Raw genomic sequence first — 21,797 nt, forward strand, 5'->3', positions numbered from 1 at the left:
AAGATCAACACTTTAAGCGCTGGCATCGCCAAAGTTTGGTCGGGGCGAGGGATGCCGAAGATTTTGGCGTTTCCTTCGCGGGCGATCATGATTTCTATTACGGCTTTGTGTGGGGCTATGGGCGGACTGCGAATTTCGAGTTCTTTGACGTTTGTGAGGCGAGGAAAGAGATCAAGCATGACCTCTGCGATGTCATTGGGGGGAACAAACTGTGGAATTACGATAGAGAGTTGATGAACGCGGCTGGCGTAAAGTGACTTGCTCCTAGTCGGGTTTCGTAATGTCTTCATACGGGTCCACATTTGGTGGGCTGTCAGTTTGAAATGGTAATCTGAACGATATAATCCAATCGAAGCTGTCTGGAATAGAGTGGAACACGTTTGTATGAATGTAGCCAACACCTTTGGATCTGCGTGTGACATGATCTCTGCGATGATCTCCAATGGGATACGAGGGGCCGACATGTTATGGTCGGTTGGGACTGCGTGTCGGAGTTGATGCAGAGGTCCTTTATAGACCAGTTGGTTTGACCCTTCCCTTGTGTCGGTAGGACCTATTATGAGACCGGCGCCTTATATCGTACAAACGTCGCTGACAGCCTACAAAGGTAATTAGGCAGGCGGTTACCTTTCTAGTGATGTCTCTTCAAGAAGCTTTGATTCCCGGGAAAGCATCTGAATATTCCCCGTTGTGGTGTACATTTGCGTCCGCCTCTCCCGGGTGTTTCAAGTCGAGTCAATTTATACTTTGACGTGATACCGCGTGTTAGCAGGGTAAGTGCTTACCGCTTACCAGCGGCCCAACTTAAATTGCCATGTTGACTATGTTCATCACTAAATACATATGCTTTGCTTGAATTACCTCGCCGTAACTTTGTAACTAAGCCAGCTGAAGCTTTATCCAATGCATCCTGAACAACAATACCCTCGGATTGAGTATCGAGCGCGCTAGTGGCCTCGTCCAACAGAAGGATACGATAGCAACGTGACGTTGCTTCTGACCACCAGACAGCAAGAAACCGCGTTCGCCAATCATCGTGTCGTGTCCGTTGGGCGACTTGAAGCCGCCTGCGTTGGCCTTGACGCAGGCATCCTTGATGAGCTTGAACTGTTCCTCTTCAGAAGTTTTTTCCCACTTGGTGCCAATGAGACCGTGGGCGACGTTGCCTCGGATGGTGGTGGCGAATAGGGTGGGCTCTTGCGACACCAATCCAATTTGCGAACGGAGACATCTAAGGTTGAGATCCTTGAGGTCGCTGCCGGCAAGCTTGACAGCACCCTCGTTGGGGTCGTAGAAGCGTTCAATGAGGGAGATGGAAGTTGATTTGCCAGAGCCAGAGGCACTAACGAGGGTAGCGGTCTGGCCCGCGCGGAATGTGAGAGGTTCTTGATGACTTGGACGGTGGGCCTGGATGGATAAGCGAAGAAGACGTTCTCGATGGTGATCTCGTCAATGACAGTTTCGGGCTTGAGACCTCCCTCATCGTACGAGTCGATATCTGGAACACGGTCGATCGTCTCATATAGCTTGGCAGCAGCTCCGCAACCGTGAGTGAGGGCTTAAAATTATCGGTCAGAGAGAGGGACAAAGCTAGGCAGTGGCCTACATACCTTGAATTTCAGGAGCGAGCAAAGTGAGAGAGATGGAACCAATCAAGATGGCGAGGGAAGACGTTGACGAAGGATCTAGCGGTGGCCTGTCCCTGATTGATGAGCTTGGTACAAAGTTCAAAATCGGGACGACAGGATGTAGACTCACCTAGGAAGAGTAGATCACGAAGAAAGGCAAGACCACTTCCATGCCAACTGGCAGACTTGAGATCGACGGTAAGAGCCTTGTTGACGTGGTTATCGTACTGGCCGGAAAGAATCCTCTGAGTACCGAATGCCTGGGCGGCGGTTCGAACGGTGCCAATGACTTCTTCGGTTCTTCGGTCAGACTTCCTCCATCAGCGATATATTCCAAGGAGAGTCTTCATGCCAAGTCAATCGAGTAGGAAAACAAGACAAACGAGCCGAGATGAACTTGTTCATGACGTCTCCAGCGATGGTCATGCAGGGGAGGATCGAGGACATCGCAGGTGCAATTCGCCATGATTGAGCGTAGGCGAGGATGAAACCGGTGACGAAGGCGGCGACGAAACTGACGGTCAAAGCCACCTTTTCTGAAGTCGCTTGTTGAACCAAGTCTGCATGTCAGGTACTGCGGTAAAACTGAAGAGCACGGGACTTACGAGTGTCGGTCTGAATACGGGTAGCAACTTATCCAGATCCAATGTTGTCGAAGTACGTGATATCTTGACGGAGAACGGCTTCGAGGTACTTCTCACGAAGACGCTTGGTGCCAACCTGCAGACAAACATGGCCAAGATCTGAAAGAGGCCCAGGGTCTCGCTTATGAATCATCTATATGAGCCTTGCGTCGACGCGACGAATTTGATAAACATATTGGAACGACTGCTCATAAGACTGTCGCCCCGTAAACCGATTCGCGTCTTGGTGGTACTTACTTAGCTTGGTACTTACACCAAAATCCCTTCACTCTGAGCCAAAAGGCCTGGAACCCGTGTTTGTTTCGCAACGCTCATGCTACGCTAGGTCAATGTCCAGCGCAGAAAGACGAACGATATGTGCTACATGATGATACAACGAGGGGTAGCCTGAGGGATAAAGGGGACACAACTCTCCTCGAATGTCTTCTGGGGTTTGTCCTTCTGGGATTTCTCGGCAATCTGCTGGGAGTATGTGAAGCCTGCGGCACACCAAAGTTCGTCGCCTGTGTCCTCGATCAATCCTTTGCGAACCCACTTCCGCCGGGTCACTCGGTTAGCGCGGATGCGGCAGAGGGGAGGTTCGCTTGGTTGGAAGTCAGGGTTGGGTGCCGGGGAATCGTCGAAAGCGGTAGGAACGGGCGGATCGGGGTCGTTGTAGATCTGTTCAATAATAGCATTGCCGGAGGGGGGTTCCTTTCGAGGGGGCTGTGCGTCTTCATCGGGGACTTCTTCGATGGTGACACTGGAAATACGAGGAGGGGAAATCTCTAGTGTGCCTTTCCGCCAGTCGATCTGGGGGTTGATCTTGCGAAGCCAAGGGAGACCTAAGATGACATCTTCCCCCCCGAGATCGGTGATGAGGAAATCCGTCCACTCGGAGTAGCCGTCCACCGTGAGCTCCAGACGAGCGAAGTGGGTGATGCATCCTGCCTGATTTGGGGTTCCATCAATGTTGATGAAGTCGGATTGGGTGTCGAAGGGGATAAGCGGTGATCCGGTGTTTCTCCACAAAAGGTTTGTCCAGGAATTTGCCAGTGGCGCCACAATCAATCATTGCTGCGGGGTTTGCCGTACGATTTCTGCCTCTGAGTCTGATGCGAATGCGAAAATGCGAGGAACCGGGGTGTATTTCGCGTATAGAGCTAATGGTACATGAATAAATTGAATCATACTCAGAGACGGCGTACAGCGGAGAAAAGGGTGCGTGCCTTGCAGCACGAGCAGGCACCCTCTTCAAAAACCCTGTTGTTGGATCTTCTTGAGGCGCTCCAGGATGTCCTGTTGGTTCTTCTGAGCAACCAAGAGATCGGCGAGTGAAACGTTAGACGAGGTGGCAGCAGGTGGGGCAGGCGAAGTGGCAGCAATGGTGGCGGCGGGTGTGGAAGAGTCATCGAAGAGCGAGAAGGGAGCCTCCTGGGTGGCAGCAACGCGACGATGTTGGGTGAGTCCTCGACCGGGCGGATAGCCCATGAACTTGTCTTGGCAGACGTTAGCAGAGTGGCCGAGACGCTGGCAGTGGTTGCAACGAAGTGAGCCGTGGTTGCCGTCCTTCTTGATGTGGGCGGAGGATCCGCAACCAAAGCATCGACCACGCATTGCTTGGAGGAAGTCCTCACGGGGAACGGCCACTAGGTCCAACACGGGTCGCGTCGATGTCCATCGCATAGGGGTCACGGGCAGGGGCAGAGCGAGACGAGGCAGTCGGGGTCAAGAAGGAGGCGCTGCTTCCGTGAAACGTAAAATCATTCTGGTTGACGATGTCGCAGTAGTCTTGAAGGGTCTTGGGCTTGGCATCGTCCGGTTTGGTGATGGCGATAAGATCCAGCATGAGGCCATCGTTGGAACTGAGTTTGCGACGAAAACGTGCCATACCATCCTTCTGGGATAGACCGGTGCGGGGAAATATCTCCATGAACTTGGCTGCGAACTGGGAAGCAGATTGTTTACCCTGGGTAAGGGCCTCGAGCTGGGCTTCAGCTGCTTTCTCCCTGGTCGGCGGGTTGGAAGCGTTTCTTGAAGGCAGCCACAAAAGTGGACCAATCGCCACTGAAGGGCCAGGGGTGGGCGGCAATCTGATCCAGGTATTGGACAGCCCAGGAGGCAGCAGCACCCTGAAGGTACGAGAGGGCAGCTGAGATCCACTTCTTGTCATCTCCTTTGAGTTCGGACTCGGCGGAGGCCCAGTTGGTGAAATAGCGGAGGAATCGCTGGGTATCACCAGAGTCACCCTTGAAGGGCTCAGGCGCTTTGACGGGGCTTCTAGTGGAAGCGGTCTTAGCAGCCGTGAGCTTATCCAGGGATTGCTGGATACGCCTGGTAGTCTCTTGTTGCTCGGCAAGCAACTTGAGAAGAGTGGTGTCGGACATACTGAGATCGGGGATAGGCTTTGCGGTTTTGGTAACGGGGTCTTGTTGGACGAGCGGCAGAGAAGTGGGTGGGGATAATAAAGATGGTGATAAGGTGGAAGTGGGAGGTTCGTTATCTGAGCGTTGGGCAACAGACGTGTCCTCCGACTCCCTGGGGATGGGAAGTGGTGTGAGGGCGCGGCGAGGAGTGAGGGTAAGGGCTGTGGTGGGGGTGGAGTGTCCGGAGCGGCGGAGACTTGTTACTGCGGGAAGGGCTTCTGCTAACGCGGCGTAGGTAACGTGAAAGGGGACGGGTGTTTCGGAGTCTTCTTCTTCGGATTCGTCTTCCTTGTCGTTGTCGTCCTCTTCCTCACTGTCTTCTTCAGATGATGTTGACGGAGGGCGAAAGGACTTTGGTGCGGTGCTGGTGGTTGCTGTTACTGGGGCAGGGGTAGAGTCGGCAGGATGGAAAGACTGGGGAGCTGCCCCACGGGCTGTGGATTTGCGTAAGTGTATGGTTTTGTTGTACAACTTGACACTTGTCTCATTGGTTCACTTCAGGGCATGAAGCCAGCAGCAAGTGGTTGAAGGCGATTGTTGTTAAAACAGCGAATGGAAGTCCAACAGTGAGGGGAAAGCACTGGGGGACTCCAGAGTGGTGCTGTGACTATATAAGACATTTTGGGTCGGTAAAACGTCGGGCGACGGGGCCTCCGTACATCCGTAAACACATGCAAGGTGAAGCCAAGCGATACGAAGCTTGGCTTCGGGGTTATTAGCTACTAGCAAAACGAAGTAAAAGGGTAATATCTCGGTAACCGTTGGACGGATTTCTGTCCCTCAGTTACCGTTCAAAAGAGTGTGAAAAGACGGTAATCATACCAAACACGAGTGGAATCGACCAAGTGGAAGTGCCAAAGTCACGAATTCTAACACTCCCCAATGACTGAGGCAGTTCAGGAATCCACCAGACCAAGTAGGGCACAGCAGTCCTTGGGCACAGGCAGAGCTTTGGTCAGGATGTCCGCAGCCTGTTCTTGTTAGATTGTGAATATGTCACTCTGTTGACTGCACTATCTAATCATGGTCAGGGTCCCTGAACATGTGGCATAAGCCCAACCTGTGGCATAGCCCCCTTGTGGCACAGCCCACCATGGCATAAGCCCCTTCAAACCCATCCTAGGAGGTTATACTTCCTCCTACTCCTGCTTTGAACAAGACCGTATAGCTCAGTGGTTAGAGCGTCCCTCATGTGTAGAGGAGGTCTCTGGTTCAATTCCGGATGTGGTCACTTTTCCCTTTTAACAGTTCTGTGCCAGGAATGCGAACTGGGGCAATGGTACCAGACTTGGTGCTTCATGTGTCCGTGGTGCTCCGGGTTCTTTCTTGCTGACGGTCACAGCGCTGGCATTGTCGATGAGAAGGCTGGGGGTGGTGGCCAAGCTCCCCCAGAAGGTGACGAAGCCAGAGGATCTCCTTACCAGCTTCAACAGCCTGTATATACTCCGCTTCACATGTGGAGTGCATCTCCTCGACTTCAGCAGGAGCCTGGGGACCCATGGCCTTTGTCAGATGTCCAATGGGCAGAGGAGTGTCTACCTTGTTGCAGGCGTCCATGTTGAAGCGCTTGAGCATGTCGACAATGTACTGACGCTGTGAGAGGCTGATCGAGCGAGTGGCACAGTTTCTAGAGATCTCAATACCAAGCAGGAAGCGAGTCTCACCAAGATCCCACAGCTTGAAGTGCTTCAGTGTACACTGGAACGATGATCTTGACGTCGTCTCGGGCGTAGAGGTAGAGGGAGCGGTCGGATTCGAGGCGCTTGAAGCCCATGGAGCCCAGGACGGTGTGGAGCTTCTTGTTCCATTGCTTGGCAGCTTGCTTGAGGCCATAGTCAGATCTTGTGTTGAATGTCTACCACGAGAATGTGTTCCCCACCCTCGAGGTCCTCGTATTTGATTTCCTCTGATTCAGGGTCTGGTCCAACAAGTGGGGTGCATTCTATAGGACATCGGTTGAACTCTACCGTACCAGTCCTCCAGTCAATAGAGGGGTTGTGCTGTTTCGGCCATTCAAACCCATGAAGACATCTGTTTTCCCTAGTTCGGTTACTCCAAATTCCAGTCTCTCAATGTGGTCTCTGATTTTGACGTGGAGTTCAACACATTCAGAGATAGCTCCTCCTGTATTTTCTGTACCATCGGCATTATAGACAGGGATGGGGATGGGGAGCTTTCTTGTTCGGATATTGTTCCGTCAGACAAAGTCCCTGTCTATTCAGCTTCCAGTGCAACCACTATCTAAGAGTCCAGCAGTTCGGAAGGTCCGCTATGGCCATGAATAAATTGTTTGGGTTGAGCCATTTCCTTTAGGGCCTCCACAACTGGTCCGTCCAATAGCTGTTTGAGCTGGGATATCTTCTCGCGTCCGTGACCTCTTGCCTTCTCTTGGGATGTACCCAAGACATCAGAATTCCTCTTGCCATCAAGGGTTCTGAGTCATTGAGCCGTTGGGCTACCCATTCTGCAGAGCCCAGTTCCACTTTCTTTCTGTAAAATTGTGCATTATCCCTTTTCAATCATGCATAAACATCATGTCATTCGAGTTCTGGCATATGCCGTTGGTTCCTCCCTTGATCTTGGAGTGTTAGACTCTACGGAACTGCAGAGTCTGCGGAGTCGAAGGGACCTTGGCCTCAACGTATTGTGTTGTGCCCACGCTAGTGGTATATGGTCCAACCCGAAAGGAGAGGGGAGGGAGAGACGCGCCTTGCAGCGGAAGACGAGGAGAGAGAGAAGAAAGCCTTGCGGAGCGGAATAAGGAGCACTATGCAGATATACGGAGTATGCGGAAAGCTCTAACAAGCCTAAAGGCTCAAGACTGGACAGAGGAGGAGTTCTGTATGAGTCTGATTTGAGATTCCGGATTAAGGCAGAGCACAAGTACAGGTAAACCTGTCGCACTCACAGGTAAACCCGTGGGAAAACCCGCAGGTTTGACTACCCGCAGATCCCAGAGATCCGTGGGAACAAACCCGTACGGATACAGGTTTGGATTATTGGGTGGCAGGGTCAAGGTTAGTGTTTTTAAAGATGCCGAGATTGCGAGCGCTTACCTGTCAATAATTTTGCCCACATGTTGATCTTGTGCGCTTTGCACTGGTCTCTTGCAGGTTTACCGGACGAAAACACGCGGCAACTATGTTTTCGACGATTATTAGCAGAGAGAATAGGGGGAGGAAGTAACTTGTAAGTGGCTTACCGATCATCTGTGGTTGCTGGCAGACAGTTGTCGACGATGACGGCATCAATCCCCGTTGTCGATGCGGCCGGGTCGTTAGCCGGGGCGCACATTCTGGTGACTTGAGGTCAACTAGGGGCCTGAAAATGGGGAGGTAAGTCGCCCTATATGTGAAGGGATTCAACCCATGACCCTTTCGCATGAAACTTGTCCCGGTTTACAAGGTGCTCGAAGAAATAGGAGGCAAGGGATGAAGATGCTGGCATTGACGGATAAGGAAGGTGTTAAGTTCATTTCGGTTCGCCAGGGTGACCTTCATCTCACCTGTCAGCGCCCAATGCCTGGAACTGTAAGTATCTCACCGTGGACCCCCACAAACATTTTCTTTAAAACGGCGGTCAGAAAACCGTGGTCTCCCCAGCAAACCCTTGACTGCCTCACCATGTCCCCTATCGTGATCAACCTCCCCTTCCTCACCTCCATATTTGCTGACGCCATTCCGCCTTGGCACCTTGCGCGTTGTTGATCGTTTGAGCTCTCGTGCTCGACGATTGGTCGACCACGTTGTTGCCACCGTGGACGGTGACTCCTTGGGCCCGGGTGTGCTCAACAGGTGCCATTACCTGCTGGTCAGTGAGTTGACCGGTCCCCTATGTGCCCACTCTTAAAAGGCTGGCCTCATATTTCGCTGACAGTTAGCCTTCCTCTGCCATGTCTGAATGCCAATGCCGAGCTACGGATAAGGGGCAGCAGTACACTGCCGAGCGGATTGCCCAGTCGCAGTGTGCCGCGAAACGCAAGCGCACCACTCAGCAGGATACTTCGGACCCCTCCACTACGCCTGTCACCTCCCAGGCCGCACCCTCATCATCTCAACCCACTTCCGTCGCCACGTCAGAACCATCAGCTACGCCCGTCGCCACTTCGAACCTGTCGGGTTTGGCGGGCGCTGCTTTGAAGAAAGCAAAGTTCGATGAGCGGTACAAGGTGTCCTCAAACACACCGGAGCAGGTACTAGGTCAGTCAATTCTCCCTTTGCTGTGCTGCCTGGACAACCGACATTTACATACTCTCTAGCTGCGCAAATGAAGTCCTGGATGTCGTCTGTCTACTCCCATTTCAAATCGCCACCCAAGATTGTCGTTGGGAGGGATGAAGTGGTTTATTATTTTATTTGCAAGCGGTACGTGTTCTCTTCCAGCTGTATCTCTGACTGCTTGCTCACTGCACCTGCTAGTCATCCCTCGATTGAAATCCAGCGCCGTCGCTACGATGACAGCACAAGCAACCTCATTAAGCATGTCCGCCTGTGCGACCCCGACAAATCTGAGTCGTCAGCCATAACAGCTTTCGCCCATGGGTCCTCGTTCTACCCCGCCAAACATCGGGTCAAGATTGCCATTTGGATTGCGCGCCGCAACCGTCCCTTTGCCATCGTAGAAGATGCCGAGCTCCGTGAGATCTTCCACGATCTCAATTCTGCTGTCCAGCCTATCTCTCGCTATACTGTCCCCCGAGATATTATTGAGATTCATGAACATACTAAACAGCACATCATTCGGTTCTTTGAGGTGTGTACAGTCTGTCTTATATTTCTCCTCCACCACTAACACTTGTCTATGTTTTTCAGACTCAGGTTGAAGGCCGACTGAACATTGGTGTTGATGGGTGGACGTCACCCAATGTGTTTGCCTTTTTGGGTGTAACGGTTCACTACGTCTCGGAGGGTGTTTTGAGGATGCTAACGCTCGACTTTGTAAAGTAGGTATTTGCTCAACCGGACTACCATCATGGCTGACAACTTTTGACAGAGTGGTGAAGGCCCACACCGGTGTTTACCTCGCCCGTCAACTAGCGACATGCCTGCGAGAGTTTGGTCTCGATACCAGGGTATGTTATTGCTATTATTGTGTTCGTTCCCTTTTACTAACTTCACGTCGTAGTTCATGGGGTTAGCGTGTGACAATGGGTCAAACAATGACACCATGGTAGAGGAGTTGACCCGCCTGATCCCAACTTTTGGGGGTTCTCCCTATCGAGTTCACTGTTTTGCTCATGTAATCAACCTGGTAGCCAAGGTACGTGGCTCTTTGGGATTCCTCTTGAACTGGTGTTAAGTTGTGTGTGTATAGGCTGTCCTGTCTCCGTTCACCAGTCGGTTGACCGCTTCTCAAGCCACTGAGGATGAGACCCCCGAGCTCGATGTACAGTTGGCGTCTTTGGAGGACAGGGAGGGTGAAGGTATTCTTGGTGATGAAGATGTTGAGTCCGACGGGGAGGATGGCGAGGATGACGATGGCGATGAGCTGGCACCGGATGTGGAGCAGAGGGACACCAATGTGGTTGATATGGTCTCCGAGGAGGCCGACCTCGCTGCCTTCTTTGGGACGCAGAGATGCTAAGGCAGGCCAATTAGCGCTCACTAAGGTGTATTTCATTGGTTTTGAATTGTAGGGTTAGGACTGATCTGTCTTCAGTTACGCAAACAAGCACTCAAGATCCATTGGTCCCCAACTATCCAAGAAGCACTGGTCGAGGACTGCAACCGTGCAGGTATCCGACCACGCCGTATTGTGCGGGATGTTGCCACGAGATGGAACAGCTCTGCAGAGCTTATCCACAGTGCCCTTCTCATCGAGAAGGCACTGAACTTGTTGGTAATTCGCCCGGAGTTCAATCGTCCACGGGGAGTCCAACTCGGACGTTTCCGACTCTCGTCTTCCGAATGGGCAGTTCTCAAAGGCCTTAAGCCTTTACTTGATGTGAGTCTTCACTCTCCGAGATCCGGATATCGTACTGATACTTCTTTCAAGGCTATCCTGTATGCCACCAAGGAGGTCTCTCGTAGTTCGGTGCCGATGGTGCATCAAATTATCCCCCTCATTGACTCTATGACAGGGGTGTTTGATAGGTGCATCAACAACATCACCGCCCACCCTGCAATCCGCCATGCAGCTTTCCGCGGTCTCCTCATGCTCAACAAATACTACAAGCGCACTGACGACACTGTCGTGCATCGGGTAGCCATGTGTAAGTCCTATTACCTTCGCCGTTTGCCAGTAACCTACCTCATGAATTAATCCGTAGTGCTCCATCCATCTGTCAAGACCTCCTACTTCGTTCGTGCCGGTTGGACTGCAGAGTGGATTGAGGCAGCCAAGAACCTTGCTCGGGACGAATGGAACACCCATTACAAGGTGTCACAAGCACCTGCCGTCGCTGATAGAGTTGACAGCGACTCGGATGAAGATGTAAGGGTTGGCTTTTATTTGTCATGACCATTTGATATATCTTTGGTGCAGCGCTTTGCATCCATTCGGGGGGAGTTCAACAAACTTCAAGAAGCACCATTGGTTACGGCTCTTGATCCATTGGAGGAGTGGCTGGCGTCACCCCCGGTCCCGACCAACCAGGATCCGCTTCAATATTGGCACGCAAACAAGGTAGCGAAGCACCCTTTGGCTCAGATGGCCCTAGACTTCTTGGGCGTCCCAGGTATGTCTTTATATCCGTCTCATTTTGTATCCCAGTCTCATATTTCTACGATAGCAACATCTACCGACGCCGAGCGCTCCTTCTCCAAGGGCGGGTTAACTGTGTCGAAGTTACGGCATTCACTTAGCGCCAAAATGACACGTGCTTCCGTGGTGCTTGGGTCTTGGGCGGCGCAGACTGACTTGATCCCACTCCCCGAAATTATCGATAAGTTCAAGTCAAAACATCTGAGACCCAAGACAAATGTAACCGAGGTAGAAACATCTGACTCTGAGCCGGAGATAGTTGAGTTGACTAGTTGATTATGTTTTATGTATTCATTGATCTATACATCTTTGTCCTTTGATGTGAAACTTGTGGGTTACCTGTGGGTACCTGGGGGATCTACGGATTCCGGAATACCCGTAGACCCGTGAGTACTCTACCCGCGGATCCCGGATATCCGTGGGAACTTACTCACACGGATACGGGTTTGAACTTTTCGGTCGCAGGTACCTGCGTCCATGGATACGGGTGTATCCGCGGATATACTTGTGCTCTGCCTTATTCCGGATGAGTATCTACTACAGAAATCTAGCTAGCTTATATATCTGTAGATACTCTGGATATACTCTGGGACAAGTCTGGGACAAGAGATAAAACTGAGTCATAAGAAATGCGGAATACTGCGGAATATGAAAGGGATAAGTAAGGCGATTCTAAAGAACAATAGCAAAGCAAGGAAGGGAGTCATAAGGAAGTATAAGAGGTCACATGCAGAGTCTGGGCACCTAGAGGGCAGTTACGAGGTTTCTCCGTGTGGTCCGCACTGGCCCTCAGTTGCGGGCTGTGTTGGTCCGCTGGTACTTGCGGGCTGCGGACTTGCGGATGCGGACATCCATAGAGCGGACACATGCGGGGAGTCCGCATGTGCAGGAGTGGGATGGATGTGGCGAGTGCGGGATGCGGAGAGATGATGGCAAGTGCGGGGTCATGCGGGATCATGTGAGACTGTGCGGGGAGTGTGGGTCAAGGCTGGTGGGTTGTGGGTTGATGTGGGTGGATGTTTGAGACCCTAACAGTACCTCCTTGTTAAGGCCGAGCCCTCGAGGCTTGTGTTAGGACTCGGTCCATGCACAGAAATCAGATGTCTGCATTTTGCAACTCGGCATCATCAGCATAATTGTGACTCTGCGGTGCATTTGGGGAGAAATGAAAAAATAATTTCTCGTCCTCTTGAAGTGGAAATGGAAAGTGCGGACAGGAAATAAAAATGAGGAAAGAGAAGCGGAGGCAAGGGAGAAATTGAAGCATAATGTGCGGAGTAAGGGATAGTGAAGCGGAGGGAAATAAAAACAAGTGGAATAAGTGGAGTAAGCGAGAACATCAAGAAGAGAGGAATGTGGAACAGAAGAAAAAAGTCAAACAGGTAAGGCATAGAGGAGTAGAGAAAACATAGAGAGGAATGGAGTAATGTGGAACCACAAATTGTAGAGAAAGAAGTGGAAGAAACAGGATGTGGAATGGATGCGGAGTCAACTGCGGAATGCGGGGGATCACCAATGAGGACCAGGCTTGTCTGGGTACCTCTTGTGGAACTCTCCGACGATCTCTTGGGCGTGTTCAAACTCTGTGGCAGGGAGCCAGCTGCGTTCCTTGTCCGTACTCCCGTATCCGCACCACCACACTTCATAGAGGAGCTTGCAGTGTTTGCAGCGACGATCCAGTTTGGAGTTGAGGATCTCCGCAATCTCGTATTCAAGTTCCCCATCCACCTCAATTGGAGGCGGAGGCGGTTCATGGCGTTGCGGAATCTGAGAGGTGTAATGCAGTTCGAGCATAGAGACGTGGAAGACAGGGTGAACAGCGCGGAGGGAGTTGGGGAGGCGGAGAGTGTAGGAAACTGTTCCAACTTGGGCAATGATCTCGTAAGGGCCAAAGTATCGTTCTGAGAGCTTCTTGGTAGGTCTGGTTGTGCAGAAGAACTGGGCCATGACGAAAACTTGGTCGCCCACCTTGAAGTCTGGCAGAGGTAAGCGCTTCTGGTCCGCATAGCGGCGTGCGGACTCCTGCACGCTGGCGATACTGGTGCGGAGGTGTTCGTGGAGCTCCTGCAAGTCGACCGCAAAGTCACTTCAGTCACCTATGGAAGCCTATCACAAAGATCATATTAATTTCTTCGCTTCCAAGGGTCATGTGGCCCCCCTTCCCAGGAAGCTTCCAGCCTCTCCCCATCCCAAAAAAAATACAGGAAATTCCACCACCAATCTACTTCCAGCTTCCACTTCCACCTTGGAACTTCCAGTGACCAAACAAAGAGTATCCACTTCCAGTTCCATTCCAGCCATCAAATGTGATGCACTCCAAAATTGATGGGAAGCCAATCTGGAAGCTCCAAAATAGTACCATTTTCCGGAAACAATAAACATAGATGATCAAATCAAATTCTGATTGACAATGAGTATGACATCATTTGTTCCTGTTCCTGATTGTTGTGACATCATGGTGCCTGATGATGTCAATCATTGATATCATTGATTGACTTCCATCATCAGAAAGCCAATCTTATCTTAATTAGTATGATGTCATCCTTTCCCTCCCCCAGTATTTCATTCATACCTCTCTCATTTCTTCACTTTTTTCAGGAGTTCTTTTTGATTCATTTACTATTACTACATTGGAAACTCTCTATTACATTTAAAAACCAATAGAAACCAGTCTTAATACTGAAAAAGCGAAAATAATAGTCTTATTCCTGATTTTGTCCCTCTTTTGTGTAGTATTTCAATAGTACCTCTCCCAATTTCTGATGTAATTGCACCAACTCTGCTGTAGAGCCTTAAGGAAGGTTTAAAGACTTGTTATATTAATCTGCCTCTTCCAAAAACACCATATTTTTGCTGTTTTAATGTGATACCTGCAGTTTATTACTTTTACAAAAGCATTGTAATGAGACTGAGAGATATATCCAATACATCTTATTGACTTTGGAAAGGTATAAAGTAAAGCAACAGTGAAATCACTAAAATGCGATTTTATCCATGTATTTCACATTTCCCAGTATGTTCCACTTCTCATAAATTTTATTGGGTGACATGGAGACTTGTTGCGCTTGCAGACTGTGCAGGAGCGGACGTAGTCCGCAACAAAAGTGCGGAGCTTCTGCCAGACGTAGTGGCGGCCCACCAGCTCAATCATCTTGTTCTTGCCGTAGTGTCCCGCAAGCGGATGGTCGTGCTTGAGCTGAAGTACGCGGAGGCGGAGTGCGGAGTCATCTGGAACGTAGATGTGTCCGTCCTGGTGGAGTATACCATCTGCGGAGAGAGTCCAGCAAGGGTTGGAAGGTGTGGGGAGGTGTTTGGAAGTGATTTCATCCATTGAGTAAGCAGCCTTGATGTCCTTGAGGAGCGCTCTCTCATCAACTACGACCAATGCGCGGAGTGCAGGGAGCATGGTCGAAGTTGCACGGAGTGATGCGGACAGCTGCTCATTGGTGAAGATGGGTCTGAAGTTGTGGGGATTGACTGACACGTAGTCACTACCTCCCTGTTTAAGGTAGACATCCCAACGTCTAGTGAGGGCTTTCGCCAAAGTCCAGTTGTTGGGACAGAATGGCAGCAAGGGCGTAGTCAGAGGTGTCAGTTTCCACAATCAGGGGTGGGTCGGGTTGCCAGTGCACCAGGACGAAAGGGGTGTCTTTGCGGGTGAGGCGGGTAAGCGGAACAGTGATGTCGGAGTATTTGTGGATGAAACGTCAATAGAAGTTGGCAAAACCAAGGAAAGACTGTATATCCTTCACAGAGCGCAGTTCAGGCCAGTCCTGGATGGTCTTGGTCTTGTCCGCAGACATAGTGAGGCCTACAGGCGACAAGATGTACCCCAAGTATTCTACGCGCTCCGCATGAAATTCACATTTCTTTACGCAGGCGAAGAGACCATGCTTCCGCAAGCGGAGGAGGACTTCCTTGACGTGCTTGCGATGATCCTCCATGTTGTCGGAATAGATGAGGATATCATCCAGGTAGACGATGACACTGACATCAACCATGTCCGCAAAGATATCGTTCATGAATCGCTGGAATGCGGAGGGCGCATTGGTCAGCCCAAAAGGCATCACCAGCCATTCATACAACCCATAACGTGTGCGGAATGCGGTCTTCCACTCGTCCCCGTCCGCAATGCGGACTAAGTGATAGGCATGCTTCAGGTCAATCTTGGTGTAGACCTTCGCGCGGCCGGGTGCGTCAAGGAGATCGGAGATCAGCGGAAGCGGATAGTGATCTTTCTTGGAGATGCAGTTGAGTCAGCGATAATCGACGCAAAGGCAGAGCGATCCATCCTTCTTCTTGACAAAGAGGATGGGAGCGCCTAGGGGAGAGTTGGAGGAGCGAATGAAACCAGCCCGCAAGTTCTCTTCGAGGAACTCGCGGAGTGCGGAGGTCTCCGCAGGAGACAGGGAGTAGAGACGACTCGGTGGGAGCAGAGCGGCAGCGTCCAGCTCGATCTTGAGGTCGTAAGGTCGATGCGGAGGCAGGGTGTGGGCCTTAGCATTGCTGAACACGTCGGCAAACTCGTGGTATTCCTCTAGGAACAGAGGAGAGGTCGACGGGTTCCGCATCGACTGCTGCGGCGCATGCCCGCACCCACATTGTCGCTCTTAGGAAAGGGAAATGGAAAAGGAGTGTGAGCCACGCATCGCGGATGCGCGGCGGAAAGCGGCTGCATTGACGAAGGAAATCGGAACTGGATTGCTGGTGAACGCGGAAGAAGGGGAAATGAGCGGAGCACTAGGCTCCGGTGCGGAGAGAGGCGGAGGGATGCTAGAAGAGTTGCAGAGGTCTCGACGTTTGCGGCGGCGAGTGAGCTCAATGCGGAGGAGTTATTGGATGATTCGAACGAGAGTATCTGGCCTCTGCGCCAATCAATCAATGGATTGTAACGGGCAAGCCAGTTGTGTCCTAGAACCAACGGATACAGGGCATCCAGGGTTGTGATGAAGCACTTGATGTGGAATTCCTCGCCTGAGGAGATGTCGCACACCTCGCAAGTCCCCCTTGTATCTGCTCGCTTAACACCAATGCTGACAAATCTTGGAACATAAACTCAGGAGCTACCTCTCATATGACACCACACCGCAGGTGAATCCGAAATATGGTCCCATGCAGAATTCCGTCGAGCTCGCCAACAAACACGTAGTGTGGGCAGTCGGGAAGGGAAGTGTTGTATTCTCCCCGGTCGTAGATGGCAAACCTGCTGAGTCTGTTATATTCCAAATGTCCTTTATGTACCAGCATTGCAAAATAACCTCTTCTCTATCCTCACCGTTGTCACAAGGAGTTGAATGTGAGTGGTTATTGAGGGAAACAGTCTCGAGTTTTCAAGAGACAACAAGGTCTTATTCACAGCGAGCATCTGGGGCACTATTGGCACATTAAATGGCACAACTTTGGCGTATAACGAACAGGCATACATCGCACAAGTCGATAAGCACACCCTGCACTGTCGACTAGGGCACATAGGCAAAGGGAGACTTGACACCCTCATCAATAAAGAGCTAGCTACAGGCATTCTCGTCAAACCAAACACTGAAGTCCACAATGTGTGTGAACACTGTCAGGACGGGAAGCAACATCGGGATCCCTTCCCAACTCACTCCAATAACCGTTCCCCTGAACTACTCGGATGCATCCACAGTGACCTCCATGGCCCTCTCACCCACACAACTGCCAGACACAAGTACTGGATTACATTCATTGATGACTACTCACGTTATAAACAAGTGTACCTCTTGAAGAGTAAAGATGAAGCCTTTGAGAAGTTCAAGATATTTGTGGCCAAAGTTGAGAGGAAACACGGACGAAAGGTCAAGGAACTCTGAGACAACAAAGGGAGTGAATACATTGGAAAGGAATTCAATGTGTGGTGCGAAAAAAACTTGGAATCACTCACCAACACACCGTAAAGAGCACACCACAGCAGAACGGTGTCAGTGAACGATTCAACCGAACCGCAGCTGAAGGAGTGGTAGCCATGCTTTGCCAGGCAAATCTCCCATCATCATTCTGGTCACCCACCCTTCTCTACTACGTCGACATCCTCAACATGACTGTCAGACTCCATTTGTAAGGGGACCAGACACTTTCCCTGGCTTCTCCAGTATCACCGGCCCCTATGTGGAGTAGGGTAAGCATGATTACGAGAGGGGAATGCGCAGAGTCTTGATCACTGGGACGATGTGCGTCATATTTCCATTTCGGGAAGTGTTTTCCCACGGTCCCTCCAAAACCTTTCCGACACGGCTCGCTCCACTGATGTGTCTCAGATGCTCCACAACATGGGTGGCTGCATCAACTGTATAGTTTAGTCCCACGGTCTCTAGTAGTCGATCATCGTTGCTCCGCACTGACAGGGTTCCTTAGGCTTTTGTCTTTGGATTCTCCCCTGTCAGGTAGGCCCTTGTATTTGTCGCGGTTTTTCAGTGGTTCAATAGACTTTGGATTCTCCCCTGTCAGACCCGTGTGTGAGTGTCCACCGGTGCGGCTAGGGTTGCCCTTACACCATTGGCATCGGTCTCCAACACAACTTCCTACGAAGTATGGGAAGGTCGGAAACCAGACTTGTCTATGATCAGAACCTTTGGATGTAGAGCATATGTCAACATCCAGCAAAAGGATAGACGGAACCTTGACTCCCATACGACCCGTTGCATTTTTGTCGGTTTTGAGCCAGGATACAAAGGATGGAAATGTTTTGACCCACAGTCAAAGAAATTCATCATTTCTCGAGATGTTGTCTTCGATGAAACCCTTTTTCCTCAGAATACTACTGAGTTGGAATGTCCGGCGTTGCCGGAAGTCCGGCAGAACGGCAGCGTCCATGAGTCCGGCCGTCCGGCCACGGTCGGTCTAGCAACGTTTCCAACGCGTTTCTCTGCGGCTGGGGCCGTCTACTTAGCCAGAACGCCATCAAATGTGTACCCAGCGCTTAATAGACTAGAAAAAACAACGCATATAGCACCGATACATACTACCCCTCGGTTTAGCGCCTGCGATGGCATGATCGTGTGCCGCGGAGCGGCTGGCTGATTAGTCAGTCCCGACCGCTCCAGGTAAATTCGATTAGCACCCACTGGGAGGCCTCCGTACCGTTAAAACTATGTCGGACAGGCCCAAGGAGGCACGGCTAGGCAAGCCTTGCTCACAATGTACGCCCTGGATCCGTGGAACCTCGAATTCGCCCCTTGAATCCGCTGTCAGGGGTTGGCGTGTGAAGTGAGGTGAAGCGAAGTCTGAGATGGAGGGGAGACTTCGGGGTCGGAGGTTAGCCTTGGTCTCACGTTATAAGAACGTGTACCCTTCGTCAAGGTTCCTATGGCTGGCTAGGCCGACGGACCGGACGGACGCCTTGCAGCGAGAGCACGATGTGGAGGGACGACTGGAGCTAAAGGCTCGACGGTCGAAGACGTTGAGAGAGTTAAGTTAGACTTAGGAATTCGGACAGAGGATTCGATGAGAGAAAGGAGTTGGGGTCCTAATCGATGAAGGAGGGGAAAGCGAGTCCTAGTCGTTGCAGAAGAGGGCGTTGAATCCTAGTCGATGAAGAAGGGGAAAACGAGTCCTAGTCGAGATTCCGGATGAGGTATCTACTACAAAACCATACAGTACTTATAGTCGACACGTCTAGAGAATCTACAACAAGAGAAGAGCGGAGAAATGATGGAGAAACCTGAAGGCAAGACTAAGATGTAAGAATGAGAAATACAAACGACATGAAGGCGAATCGGTCCCAGAAGAAACACAGAGAGTCGAAGAAGCTATCTACGAACCAATCACAACATGATAAGAAAGTCTAGAGCGAAGACATGAAGTGGAAAAGGTCAAAGACAAGTCTTGAGCAAAGGACATGTGATGAGGAAAGATAAGCCAAAGAAATGAAAGATAATAACATCGATAAATCAGGAAAGTCGAGATATGACGACTCGGCTCCTTCCGTGATCTCGGATCCTCCGGAAGCCTAGTGGACTTTAGGCGCGCGCTTGGTATTTCGAAGTCTTCGACTCTGTATTGTTCCTTGGAAGAATGTTCCCTTTCTAGACGTCTCCGTTCTTCGTTGTTGTCCGAAGTTCGCGCGTCTTGCCTGATCCGGTGAAGTCTAAATCAGTAGGCGTTGACGCGACCGGAGTCTAGGTGGCGGTGCAGCTGAAGACGTTGCGGAAGTCGAGGGTTCGAGTATGGCTGGAAGCGAAATTCGAGACGTCGAGATGTGAAGTCGAAGTGTCGAAGTCTAAGCCGAGTCTAGGGAAGGCGCGAGTGCATATCAGAGTTCTGCTAAGTGTACGAGCCCTGACATCCGCGCTGACTGGTCCAGCACCTTCCAAGCCTCTGCCATTGGTTCCTGTCCCTAAATAACGGCTTGGTTACCTCATACCTACTCTTAGCTCGAAGGTACCCTGGCGTCTCTCCCATTTCCTTCTCTCTTCAGCCTGGCCAGACTGCCAGACCACCTCCTGCCAGACGCCCGGACTGACGGACTGCCGGACATTCCAATTCCCAAGTGTTCTCTTTTTCCTGGCCTATCCACAAAGACAACCACAGCTCCAGTCAAACCAGTCGGCATCCGAGACATCTGGCCATACGACGATGACGACAAATGGGATACAGCACCACATGGTCCGGGAGCACCACCTGATCCGCCAGCTCCCCCAGCAGGCTTTAGGAGTACGGGGGACGCTCCGAGCACAACCATGCACAAGTCAGACTCTGATTCCGATGACGACGGCACTCCTCCATACATGCCAAAACCTTGGGTCAAGAAAGAACACTCTGGAACAGACACTCCACAAGTGAAAGAGGAATTAGTAACCCCTTCTACCCCAACAGCAAAACCTCCAGTTGCACGCCACACACCTTATCATCGAGAAGAGGAAGCCTCTCCCACACCACAAGGCCGATCACAACCACCTGTCCCACCATCGTCACCAGAACCACTGGTAGAGAATCCTGCTCCTCCCTGCACCAAACTTCGGGCAGGGAAGAGCAACCAAGCCAAAACCACCTCCACAGCCATCCCGAAACCCTCGCCCGATATGTTCCACGGCAAGAGTCACAGATTACTACACCTTAGCTGGACACTCACGCAGGGGCACTGCACCTGTCCCAAGACGAACCACAGAGGAAGATGGTCATCCACCAAACCAGGACCAAGGGGGTGATCTCAGATCAGGTAGTAGATCAAGGGGGTGCAAGAGAGGATAATCTACCACCCATCACAGCCGACGACATCAATGAGGAGGACGAACCCAACTTCCACTCAGCTTTCAAAGCAACACCAGTCCTCGACTCCATCCTGCACGTCTATGGGATGAGTGGAGAGTACCTCACAATGGCTGAAGCATGTGAAATGGCACTCGAAATGGTTCTTGACAAGGTGAAGGAAAAAGCACTCAGAGCGGCCACACGACCAGAGAACTCGCCACGCAACTGGAAGGAAGCAATGGCCCGACCAGACAGAGACAAGTGGATCAGTGCTGCTCGCGCGGAAATTGATGCCCTCATTGCCAACGGCACCTGGGAACTCGTCCAACTCCCACAAGGACGCAAAGCAATTGGATCACGCTGGGTCTTCCTGATCAAGCGAAAGTCTGATGGCACCATTGACCGGTACAAAGCACACCTCATCGCTAAAGGATTTGCCCAAGCACCAGGAATCGACTATGATCAAGTCTTCGCTCCAACCTCCCGCCTTGCCACCATCAGAGCAATCCTTGCACAAGCTGCCATGAACGGCAAATTCATTGAATCCATCGATATCTCCAATGCATACCTCAATGGAGAACTAGTATGTGTGGGCCAATGCTTTGCATGGCAGGTACGAGTCCATTCTGGTGCCTGGTCCAGTATTTTTCAAGTTCTAGGTGTCCAACTAGTAGGTTGCAGGCCAGTGAATGGCAAACATTCCGAGGCCTTTTAGCCTGCAGCCCTACAGCTTGTCCTTGTTTGATCCAGAAGCCATCACCATCTCACATCTCCATGTTGACAGGCCCCAGGGGCCTGTCATTCCGTCCATCCCATATCTATTTATCTGTTTATCCGTTTTCCGTTCATCAGTAGGCGACAAATGATCAGCTCTATATAGTGCCAGCAACCTATCACCTTGACCAGTGATAACAGCCTTTAAACTTTTTGGCTCAGTTGGTTTATCGCGAGTTGCTGGTGCTGACACCGTGCTGTTAAAGTTTTCTAACACATGTGCGCGGAAATGCAGCCACATCACATGTTACAAATCACGTGAAGGTCACATGTTGAAATCAAGGTTGAAACCTCGGCGTCCCAAACCCATCCTCCCAACAGAACCCAAGACCACAAGGCCTCAGAACCAGTAAAATAAAGTCATATACTTGAATTACGGCAAATAAGCTGACAGAAATTTAGCATTGCACATATTAGAAAAGGAATTGGCAGACTTC

At 51.1% G+C, this 21,797-nt stretch overlaps 2 protein-coding genes and 1 non-coding gene across 3 annotated transcripts; 1 reads left to right on the forward strand and 2 right to left on the reverse strand.

Moving 5' to 3' along the window:
• Positions 1-879: 879 nt before the first annotated feature.
• On the reverse strand, positions 880-2,362 carry CC1G_11629 (hypothetical protein; the record flags this gene model as incomplete). The annotated part of the gene is made up of 6 exons (XM_001840420.2): positions 880-1,407; positions 1,458-1,558; positions 1,611-1,685; positions 1,759-1,920; positions 2,012-2,159; positions 2,234-2,362. 6 exons carry the CDS (start codon positions 2,360-2,362, stop codon positions 880-882), a joined length of 1,143 nt encoding a protein of 380 aa, XP_001840472.2.
• Positions 2,363-2,632: 270 nt separating this feature from the next.
• Positions 2,633-3,868, reverse strand: CC1G_10916 (hypothetical protein; the record flags this gene model as incomplete). The annotated part of the gene is made up of 2 exons (XM_001839001.2): positions 2,633-3,198; positions 3,514-3,868. 2 exons carry the CDS (start codon positions 3,866-3,868, stop codon positions 2,633-2,635), a joined length of 921 nt encoding a protein of 306 aa, XP_001839053.2.
• Positions 3,869-5,835: 1,967 nt separating this feature from the next.
• On the forward strand, positions 5,836-5,908 carry CC1G_20244. Its single transcript has one exon. It is a non-coding gene; the product is annotated as a tRNA-Thr (tRNA).
• The last annotated feature ends 15,889 nt before the right edge of the window (positions 5,909-21,797 follow it).

This window comes from Coprinopsis cinerea (genome assembly GCF_000182895.1).
Source record: "Coprinopsis cinerea okayama7#130 chromosome 11 map unlocalized cont3.11, whole genome shotgun sequence".
In the NCBI taxonomy this organism is placed as follows: domain Eukaryota; kingdom Fungi; phylum Basidiomycota; class Agaricomycetes; order Agaricales; family Psathyrellaceae; genus Coprinopsis; species Coprinopsis cinerea.